This window comes from Xiphophorus maculatus, chromosome 19 (genome assembly GCF_002775205.1).
Source record: "Xiphophorus maculatus strain JP 163 A chromosome 19, X_maculatus-5.0-male, whole genome shotgun sequence".
NCBI classification, from domain to species: Eukaryota; Metazoa; Chordata; class Actinopteri; order Cyprinodontiformes; family Poeciliidae; genus Xiphophorus; species Xiphophorus maculatus.
In genome coordinates, this window is record NC_036461.1 from 5933565 (window position 1) to 5944732 (window position 11168).

The 11168-nt window shown below is 39.2% G+C and overlaps 1 protein-coding gene across 1 annotated transcript; it reads left to right on the top strand.

Moving 5' to 3' along the window:
- The first annotated feature begins 236 nt into the window (after nt 1-236).
- Nucleotides 237-10255, top strand: plk4 (polo like kinase 4). The gene is made up of 15 exons (XM_005801141.2): nt 237-456; nt 1407-1502; nt 1777-1872; nt 2623-2737; nt 3528-4458; nt 4540-4628; nt 5346-5602; nt 6073-6177; nt 6258-6360; nt 7173-7322; nt 7394-7622; nt 8588-8690; nt 8763-8900; nt 8987-9093; nt 9912-10255. The coding sequence occupies exons 1-15, from the start codon at nt 427-429 to the stop codon at nt 10021-10023; spliced, it is 2661 nt and encodes an 886-aa protein (XP_005801198.1). The 5' UTR covers nt 237-426; the 3' UTR covers nt 10024-10255.
- Nucleotides 10256-11168: the final 913 nt, after the last annotated feature.

Genomic DNA, 11168 nt, shown 5'->3' on the forward strand with positions numbered 1-11168 from the left:
TACAGAAATAAATTCACTTTTTGAAGTCATTCTAGTTTATTACGGTGCAATTGCATATAAAAACATTAGTAATTTACCGTGTTATTTGTGTTGTTTCTCTTTATTCACGTTTCATGCATGAATTCGTGACAATAACGCCATTCAGCTCAGATGTCAAGCAGCGTTGACGTTTCAATAATTATGTACGGGCCCTTTAAATTGGGGCGTGGCCAGGACTATTGTTGCCAAGACACGTAGATGTGACGTAGCCACAAAGTAACGGGCGGATATTTTCAAAATGGAAGAAATGTCAGAGTTTTGGAGGGGAACGAGAGCGCTAAGTTTCTTTACCTTCTGAGAGCGGCTATTCCGGGCCTCCATGATTTCTGTCGACCGAGGATCATTTTTGCAAACCGGCGCTGACCTGCGAGATCGAAATCCAGCAGGATGAGCGTTTCAATCGGCGACAAGATCGAGGTGGGTCCCTTTGTTAGGCTAACGCACGCAGCTCGCGCTGACTGGGGGTTGGTGTTCTTACCGAGCGTTACAGCAACTACTGCTTCAAATACGCAGCGAAGTAGATTCTTAGCACCGTTTATCTAAGTAGAAACGTCTATGAATTGAAAATAATATTTTTACAAATGTAATAGATGGCGATTTATCATCGTAGGACAGATATTAGTAGGCTGGAATCAGTTCAAGCTAACTTAACCTGTTGTGGTAGACGAGAAATTGCTATGGTGTTATTGTTGTTATTATTGGCATGATCGAGACTATTTCATTATAATGAGCAATAATAATGTATCTATTATGCCATTAATAATAATGACAATAAGAGTAATATGAGTAATAATAATAAACATATTATTATTTTATATATATTGATATTATGTTGTACTATATTCGAATGAATATTATATATATATATATATATATATATATATATATATATATATAAATATGTGTTTTTGGTTGGTTACAAGACGCTCTCCTGGTACTCCTGGGACCTCATCCGTTTGTAAACAACAAGCTGCCTGGAAACGGCAGCTTGTTGTTAGCAGCTTGCTCTCCTCGTTAGCGGGGAGAAAGCCGGGATAATTAAAGGTTTTGATTGGCCAGATAACAGCGTCAGGTGTTTGACAGTTGTGGTTTGTTGTGGTGGGATTTGGTGTCCTTAGCTGCTGGAGTGACCGTTCCTTTGAGCATTCAACATGTCGCAGGTTAGAGGGACATTGATGTTTGATCAGATTATAGATTATTTCTCTTCAAGTTTCTTTGGTGATGAGGAGGACAGTGTTTCATGCCTTGAAGCCGTTCATATTGAGGTACATGCGTTTAAAGATCCTGCTGCAGGATTTTCAATAGTCATCTGAAGTGAAAATATTGTAAATATTATATTTATTGTGTATTTTTCCTTCTTGTTGTAGGATTTTAAAGTCCTCACCCTCCTTGGCAAAGGCTCTTTTGCATGTGTTTACCGGGCAAAATCTGTTAAGACTGGACTGGAGGTTGCAATCAAAATGGTAAGATAATTTTGTCTTAGAAATACAAGCTGTTGCCAGCAACAGACAGTTGAACTGTAAATTACAACAGTTGGGTTATTAGACTTTAGTTACCTCCCAAGGGCTTCTCCTGGTCCCCTAACTACCCAGAGAGAAGCTCTCGGTTGGTAACGCCTTGTTGTCTAACAGATTGGCTATTAGCTCCAGGACTCAAACACTGCTGGCAGCTCAGTCCCACAGTGCTTGTTAGTCCGTTGTAGAGGGGTATAATTACCTGTGATATTTCCATCTGCAGATCGACAAGAAAGCGATGCACAAAGCTGGGATGGTGCAACGTGTGACAAATGAGGTGGAGATTCACTGCAGACTGAAGCATCCTTCTATCCTTGAGGTAATGTTTGCAGGTGTAGTTTATAAGTGTTTAATAAAATTATTCATACCATATTTTCATGTAGAGTTTTGTGATGTGAGGTTTGTGATTGAGAATTACAATCAGATATTTGATTAATTCCCCCCTACTATATTTACGTTATCAGTACTTTTTTAAACAGCCACATTCTGGAAAGCACTGGGAAGCCAGCTGACTGGCAGTGTGTAGCTAATCATTACAGTAACTCTGAACACGTCTCTTATATCTCATTCAAAAAACACAATTTTTTTTTCAGAAATATTTAGTTCACAGTTTTTTAGGTAGTGACCAGCATGAACTACACACGAGATTATCCAGAGAAACTGGATGTAGGGATTACACAGGAATCTTAGATTAAGACTTTAGTAATCGATTATTCTATCAATGAAAAGTAGGGAAAAAAAGTTGCCACATTCTGCAGATTTTACATTTAACCATTTAAGCTTTTTTAATACAGTATTAGAAATCTGTTAAAAGATGCACAGTTAGCAGTTACTTCCTTTTCTAAATAAGAAAATCACAATTTTATTGCCTAAAATTCCAAAAAATATTATTTCATAATGTGTGCTTGATTATTTGTAGCAATAGATGCAACTGCAGCTAAAAAAATACTTCTAACATCAACATGTAAAAAGCTCAGCCTTTCTGCTTAACATCAATACAATGTATTGATCTGTTTATTTATTTATTTTTATTAATAAATAAATAACAAAATGTTTTTTTTCCCTAAAGCTCTACAATTACTTTGAGGACAGCAACTATGTGTATCTGGTGTTGGAGATGTGCCACAACGGGGAGATGAGTCGATACTTGAAAGAGAGGAAGATGCCTTTTTCTGAAGATGAAGGTGAGCTGCAAGTTTTCTCATACACTGCAAAAACACTCAATACTACCAAGTATTTTTACTCTAGTTTTTAGTTCCAATATTATAGTACTTTTAAAATAAAGTAAAACTAACTTTAATTAAACTTTTCGCAAGACATAGGAAATTGTTTTAAGTCAATAATTCCTTAATATTTAATTTTTATTCAGGCTGTTTCACTTATAACACTTATAACCTTCATCATTATTAAGAAATTATTGACTTAAAACAAGCTCCTTGTTACTTTTAAGTTAGTGTTGCCTTATTTCAAATGAACTAGCTAACTACTTGGCAAGATTTTGCGTTTTTGATGTTTATTTAAAAGCTGCAAAAGTAGTATGTTCCAGAAAGCCTGTCTCAATAAGCAATTAAAAATCTAATTGCTCAATAATTTCCATTCTGATGATGATTATTGTTTTAAGAAAAATTTTGTTTTCAGAGATATCCTAATCCATTTTATTTATGGTTTCTGTTGTGTGTGGTTTTTCTTTCTGTTTTATTTATCATTTTTGTTTATTGTGCTTTATTTTGGATATTTAAAATGTTCTCCAGTTCTAGTATCTAGTGTTTTTTTTTTTTTTTTTTTTTTTTACAAAATTAAAGTTTATTGCTCTCATAAAGAATTTGCATTATTAGTTGAAAATGGTCTCAAATCAACAATGTTATTGTTTATCGCAATAATTGCTGGAGCAATTTGTCATCAAGCAATATTTGTTATCTGACAGGCATGTGTTCCAGTTAGATTTTTAAAACATTTATTTGTTTGTTTCTGCAGCCAGACACTTCATGCATCAGATCGTGAAGGGAATGCTGTATTTACATACTCACGGCATCTTGCACCGCGACCTGACGCTGTCCAATCTGCTGCTGACCAGCAACATGAACATTAAAATAGCGGACTTTGGCCTGGCCACTCAGCTCAAGCTGCCCAATGAAAAGCACTTCACCATGTGTGGGACTCCCAACTACATCTCCCCGGAGGTGGCCACCCGCAGCGCTCACGGCCTGGAGTCCGACGTCTGGTCTCTGGGCTGCATGTTCTACGCCTTCCTGATGGGCCGCCCTCCGTTTGACACCGACACGGTCAAGCACACTCTGTCCAAGGTCGTGCTCGGGGACTACGAGATGCCGAGCCACGTTTCGTTAGAGGCTCAGGACCTGATCCACCAGCTGCTCCAGAGGGACCCTGCGCTGCGGCCCAGTCTCTCCGCCGTGCTGGACCACCCATTTATGACCCAGAACCTGCTGGTCAGGACCAAAGAGCCGAGGCTGGGCGACGACAGCTCCATAGACAGCGGAATCGCCACCATCTCGACGGCGTGCACGTCTTCCGTTTCCGCTAGCAGCAGCACCCGCCTCCATCAGCGAACCAAGCACGCGATTGGTCCGGCGCTGCCGAACCGGATGACGTACATTCCTCCACGGCAGCCGAGCAGCTTCGACGACGGGGACGGGTCTCGAGGACGGGCTGCTCACGTCGGAGAGACCGGTCAGCCGTATTCCAGGTTCCTCCGGAGGGCTCACTCATCGGACCGCTGCGGTTCTGCAGAACCAGGGCTGACCTCCTCGCACCATGAGATGGGCAGATGCCATTCAGAGGAGACTCTGTCGGCGGTGGGACGGCCCCTCTTCCCCTCATCCTCCACTCCTCATCCGTTTTCAGACCATGGCAGGCTTCCCTCCCCTCCCGTCAAACAGCCGGCACAGTAAGACCTCTGCCTGTTGGTCGGATCTCTTCTTCGGGTCTCAGATTGAGATTTATTGAAGCGTTTCACTTTGTGTTTCAGCTCAGGATATCTGCCAGCTCAGATGGTTTACCCACCAACCTCCCAGTATCAGGACCTGGATGGAGTTTCTAACTGGCTCAACAGTGAAGGTAGAGCTTTGATTTTTAATCTGTGGGTGTGTTCGGGATTAATGGTTTATTAGGTTAAAATTAGTTACGCTTAGACCTTCTTTTTAAGTGTTGTAGTTTGGCCGCCATCCAGCAGAGGGCGCCTGCTGGTGCATCAACTTCTCAACCTAAAATTACTGATTTTCTTCAGAGGCAAAGATAATATGACAGAGAAATGGAAGAAATAAAAATTGTAGCAGGAAGGGGAAAAAACATGGCGTCAACAAGGACGGTTGATTTTGAGGGCTGTCATCCAGAGCAACCACAAAAAGTAGTTGTCTGTATCAATACATCTCTTTTCACATATTTTATTCATTTCATCTTTTATTTTTCTATTCAGCAACTTAAGATGTTTCTGTTTATTTTTATATATAGGTCGAAGTTTAGTAATGTGAGAAAACCACAAATTTCTGTTTATTCAGTTGGTGTTTCATACAGCTAGTAATGTTAAAGGTTATGGGGGGTTTTTAATTTGGCATATTATGAAAAATGTAGCATTTTGTGTTTTGAACAGATGATCGACTGTCTTCATTGAAGAGAGATTAATCAACTTTAGATTAACTCATAAATCAATAATTAGGGTGTGTGTTTGTTAAATCCCTCAGAGAAATTTTAAGGGTTTTTCTTTAGAAATGATAAAACTGTTCATCAGACGCCTCAGAGTGTGAGGTCAAAGTGTCGTCGTGTTCTCTGACTCAGGGTCCGGCCCGAGGCCCACAGACGGCAGCGGCGGCAGCTTCCACAGCAGAGGACCCCCCGGGGTCCACAGCTCCTGGTCCGAGCCCGCGGGCCGAAGTCTGCAGCCGTATCCCGAATCGTCCCGGGACATCACAGCGGGAACAGACTTCCAGCCTCCTCACAGCAGGGAGCAGAAGAGGAAAACTCTGAGAGACGTCGTGTCTCCACTGTGTGCCCACAGACTGAAGCCCATCAGGCAGAAAACCAAAAACGCAGTTGTAGGTTGAGATTCTTCTTTTTCACACTCTCTCTGACTGGCGGTGGGCATTTATCGTACCGTTTATTGTGAAAAAATTCTTTTCATGATAAGAATTTTGATTTATCGTTACAATAAATTTTAGTTTGATGTTTAATAATAAAAAAAACAGATCAGAAAGTTATTTGCTTTTTTTATCCACTTTTTGTTCCACCAGATCATCAGTAAGTTTAAAAATATGATTAAATGCAGTTACGTGATATAAGTCACTTTTTTTAAGTAAGTGGCATCCTCAAGAAGCATATTTGAGATGAGAATGTTTTTCACAATATTTATGTTTTGGCCGTATGAATGCTGTAATTAAATATTTATTACCTAAGTAAAACAAGTAAATTGTTTTTTATCATAATCTTTGATTTTATTGCAGTACTATTGTGATAATAAAGTCCCTGTCGGCCACCTTTATGGTAATGTCTTGTTTTATTCTTGCAGGTCAGCATCCTGGAAACAGGTGAAGTCTGCATGGAGCTTTTAAAATCCCAAAACGGCCAGGAAAGGGTTAAAGAGGTCCTGCAGATTTCCTGCGATGGCTCCATGGTGCGGTCACACGACGCACGCTTTGCTGTTTGCATGTTTTTCAGCATGTTGTAACCGTGGTGGTGTTGCTGTTGCCGTAGGTGACGATATACCAGCCCAATGGCGGGAAGGGGTTACCTGTGCTGGACCGGCCGCCAGCGCCCCCAGAGGACATTCTCATCTGTAGCTACGACGACCTTCCAGGTAAACAAACACAGACTTTATTAATATCAGGAAATGGCAATAAATACAATAAACTACTGGGTTTATATGTGAGTTTTAAATACTTTAGTTGGATAGTTCTTGATTGAAACTTCACAGTTTTGTAATAAAGTGCAATCTAATGTTTGATTTAGAGCTTAAATTTGGAGAACATTTAAAGTTGAAACCAGATATTTCCATAAACCTAATAAAAATACTTAAACATTTTTTTTATCACTGTCTGAAATTAGACTAAATTTTTTTTGGTTAGAATTACCAAAATTATTTCTATTTGCTAAATTAAATTTTTTTTTGTAACTTTTTTTATATTGTGTTTAAACATTTAATTTGAGCAGGAAGGTAATTTACCTTCACGTAATCTCAATGAATATATATTACTAATGACTCAGTAACTTATTGATATGTGTAACTGAAATAATTATAGTAACATTATATAATGTTACTATAATGTTATTGAAATTATGGGATTTTTTTGGTAAATTTTGGTTTTATTTTCAGACCATTTAGGTGTACAGAGTGTGTGAGGGAGATATTTCAAAACATTAAATTTTCTTAGATTTAATGTTTAAATCTAAGAAACATTAGAAGAAACTGTAGAATCTAAAATATTACCACAATTCATTATTAATAACTGTAATAAATTATACCAGGTATAGTTGTACATTTGTATTGTCTTATCTACGAAGTTTGGTGCTGGAAAGGTTTGAAAGCCTACCTTGAAAGTGCTTGAAAAGTTCTTGAATTTTACAGCTAAAAACAGTTCGAACTGATGCCTTCATAAACTTGTTTCACAGAAAAATACTGGAAGAAGTACCAATATGCCTCCAAGTTTGTGCAGCTTGTAAAATCCAAAACTCCTAAAGTGACTCTGTACACCAAGTTCGCCAAAGTGATGCTGATGGAAAACTCCCCGGACGCAGACCTGGAAGTCTGTTTTTACGACGGTGAGTCCCAGATGTTGGGCAGATGTTGGGCCGTCGCTGCAGAAGAGGCTGACTCTGACTCCGTCTTTTAGGAGCAAAGACCCACAAGACATCAGAGCTGGTGCGAGTGGTGGAGAAGAGCGGGAAGTCGTACACGGTGAAGGGAGAAGTGGGTCTGAGCGGCCTGAGCCCGGAGAGCAGGCTCTATGTGGAACTGTCCAACGAAGGCCATAGCATGTGTCTGTCACTAGAGGCCGCCATCACGGCGGAGGAGCAGCGGAGCGCCAAGAACGTCCTGTTCTTCCCCATAACGATTGGCAGGTAGAGAGATGCTTTTTTATATACATGGAGGGATTCTTCTTCGTTTTCTTCTTGTTGTTTTTCTTGTTCCCATTCTTCTTCTTGTTCTTTTTGTTTTTTCTTTCCTTCTTCTCGTTTTTCCTTGTTGCTTTTTGTGTTCTCTTCCCTCGTCTTTCTTCTAGTAATTTTCTTTTTGTTATTTTTCTTCTTTCCTTCTTTTTTTTGTTTGTTCTTGCTTTTTCTTACCCATTTTTTTCTTGTTTTCTGTTTTTGTTGTTTCTTTGCTTTTCCTTTGTCTTGTTTGGTCCTGGACCTGCACAGCGACCGCTGTTTAAGAAAAGCACAACACATCACAAAGGACACTTCTCACCCCGGACATTCTCTGTTCACACTGCTGCCTTCAGGCAGAAGATACAGAGCAACCAGAACAAGAACCAACCGTCTCAGAGACAGATTTTACCCGATAGCAATAACAAAACTAAATGCAATCAAAAACAACCATTAATCATCATAAATGATGTATGTGAGAATGTGGCTGTTCTTACTTTTTTTTTGCCAGTTGTTTGTTGATTCTTGCGTTGTGTGTGAATTGTGAGAGTTATTTTTTGTTTTTGGGCATGTGCACCGACTGATGGCACCCTTTGAATTTCGTTGTCCTTGTGACAATGACAATAAAGATTTATCTTATCTCTCTCTCTTATGCTTTATTTTTTCTTGTTTTTGCTCTTCTAGTTGTTTTTTTTTCTGTTTTTCTTTTTCTTCTCCTTGTTCTATTGTTTTCATTATTTTTGCTTCTTGCCCTTGTTTTTATTGTTCTTTTCTTTCTTCATCTTCTAATCTTTTTCTTAGAAGAAAAAAAAAAGATCTACTACTTATTTTGTTTTTGTTCCTTTATATTTTCTTCTTGTTTTGGTCTTGTTCTTGTTTTCTTCCTTCTTGCTCTTCTTCTTCTACTGAGGAGTCATTCTGTGTGTTAATCTTCGTAGGAGGCCGACCAGCTCAGAGTCTTTATCCTCCGGGTCGGCGCCATCACGGCCGGTTCCTCCCGATTTGGCGACGCCTCCTAAACCTCCACAGATCACTCCTTCAGTAAGAGTCGCCGGCTCAGCATAAAGCCACAACAATCCAGATCCAATCTGCAACGATCTAATTTATTTTCAGATGATTTCCTACGACGGGTCGGATTTCACCTCAGCCAGCTTGAGTAAGAAATGCTCCCCGGTCCGACAGGACTCGGTACAGAGCGCAGGAAAGGTGGTGAAGTCGATATTCGTGCCCAACATCGGATGGGCATCCCAGGTAAATAAAAAATAAAAAATGATCAGGATAGTCTCTGATCTGTTGATGGCTGCAGCTGTTAAAGCATCGGGTTTGTGTTTCTGAAGCTGACGAGTGGAGAGGTGTGGGTCCAGTTCAACGACGGCTCCCAGCTGGTGGTGCAGGCCGGGGTCTCCTGCATCACTTACACGTCTGCAGAGGGCAGAGTCACCAGGTGGGAAACAAACTGATTTTAGTTAGTCTAAAGCTGGTTGAGTTGATGATTAATTCATAAGCGGCCATTTTCTTAAAAACATGAGTTTTCTCTTATATCAAGACCACAACATAAATAGCGCTTTTTTATAATGTTGAATTTAAAATAAAACATAATTACATTTTAACATTATTTTTGTATCAGCTGTATTAAATACTGACTGTATAACACAAATTTCTCTTTATTTCACATTAAACTTAAAATATATTTATAAAATATAACAATAACCTCATAGGTAGCTGAAAAGAAAAAGATGAAAAGGATAAAGTAATTCCACGTGGACAGAGAAATGTTCAGACATGTCCTGTTTGTTTTTGCTCTTAAAGGAATGATAAAACTTTGGTCCATTTAGTGAATTAACTCAACCCTAAAACCAACCGTTCTTAGCGGCGCCATGTTCTTTTCCCCCTGCATCATGTCACCATTTTACTCCGTCACCACATCCTCACCTTGTAGCAAAGTATTTTTGACACTTAAGGAGTTTGTCGAGTGTTTATATTTCAAAACAAAGCCGCATAAAGCGCATTTTGTATCCCATATCGGACTCTGTTTGTACCATTACTTTGTCCCGTTCCGCCATCTTTTTATTTCTGGCTCCACTTAAGGATGACCAGCGGCGCCCTCTGCTGGAAAGTACAACAGTAACAAAGGTCCAAGCGGACGACATTAGTTAATCGATTGGAATTCTTTTTTTTTATCTAATAAAACATTAATTGACCACCAATTGTTTGCATTCGTACAATAAACAACCCAGGTTTTAAGGCGCATCTCCTCTGCAGGTACAAGGAGAACGAGAAGCTGCCTGAACACGTCAAAGAGAAGCTGCACTGCCTCTCCACCATCCTCGGCCTGCTGGCCAATCCGGCGCCTCGTCACGCGCATGCGCATTAGCCGTCTGCAGAGAACCCCACGTTAGCATTAGCAACCTCCAGATTGTCGCCGCTCTGCTGTTGCTGTAAATATTCTGTCTGTATCTTTGCTCTTTTCTTTCTTTTTTTACATGTACAGAAGACTGATTATGTAAAGATTTTATTTTTATAAATGTTGTATAGTGTCTAAAATAGACGTATTGCAAAGTTTTCCTGTCATATGAACTTGGTAATGCAATAAACATCTGGAGGTGGAGAACTAGAGATCTGATTGGTTTTCTCTTCACAATTTATTATAATTACAATATATTTGCTATTAAATGTAAAAGTGAAACTACACTTGAAACCAGAAATGTACATATACTGAATGAAAAGATACGTTAGAGACTTCTTTATCTCACTGTATGAACTTAAACATTTCAGAAATGTTTTTAGAAAAAACTGGAAATTTCTGAGTTTGAAAAGTTGAAAATGTCTTGGCAAAAAAGCTTGGAATTTTTTTGGTCTTTTTTTCACTTGACTGTTTTTTTGTCTAAAGTCAAGTAAAAAAATGGCTACAAAACAGTAAAATTTTGAAATTGTCTAAATTTTCTAAAACGTACAAGGACATTTCTGAGCTCAGAGAGTCAACACGTGGCTAGGAAAAAAAAATCTTTTTTTGAGATTGACCACAAATTTTCTGTCAGAAATGTTCTAGAAAAAATAGAAAATTCCTGCATTCAAAAAGTTAAAAATTTTCCAAGAATGTTTTCGGATTTAATGAACCTTTCTAGAATTTTTATTGTTCAAAGTCAAAGATTTGCTAGAACAAAGCCCTGAAATTTTGAGATTACAGTATTTTCCGGACTATAGAGCGGACCGTACTATAAGCCGCAACCACAAAGTTTGCTTTTAAAAAACTGGAAACTTACATTTACAAGCGACACTGGGCTATAGGCCGCTGGTATCTCCACCGCTGGGTTTGTCACAAGGACCTACGTCTCCAACGCCGAACCATGGATTTGTTCACGCTGAGCTTACGTGCAGTACTGCCAGATCGATAACCTTCATCTTAAAAGCTGCATCATATGAACTTCTTCTGTTTCCCTGATGAGCGGGTTTGGGTTTGAAAACTTTTCTCCCTTGTTCTAAATGAAAATCAGCACTTTCTTCTTTGATTGACCAATT

What these genes read in the sequence shown, in the direction of transcription:
- plk4 (XM_005801141.2), top strand. Translation starts at nt 427, where the DNA reads ATGAGCGTTTCAATCGGCGACAAGATCGAG. An exon ending in TAACTGGCTCAACAGTGAAG is followed by an intron (nt 4,629 to 5,345) that starts GTAGAGCTTTGA and finishes TCTCTGACTCAG; the next exon opens with GGTCCGGCCCGAGGCCCACA. An exon ending in TTTCCTGCGATGGCTCCATG is followed by an intron (nt 6,178 to 6,257) that starts GTGCGGTCACAC and finishes CTGTTGCCGTAG; the next exon opens with GTGACGATATACCAGCCCAA.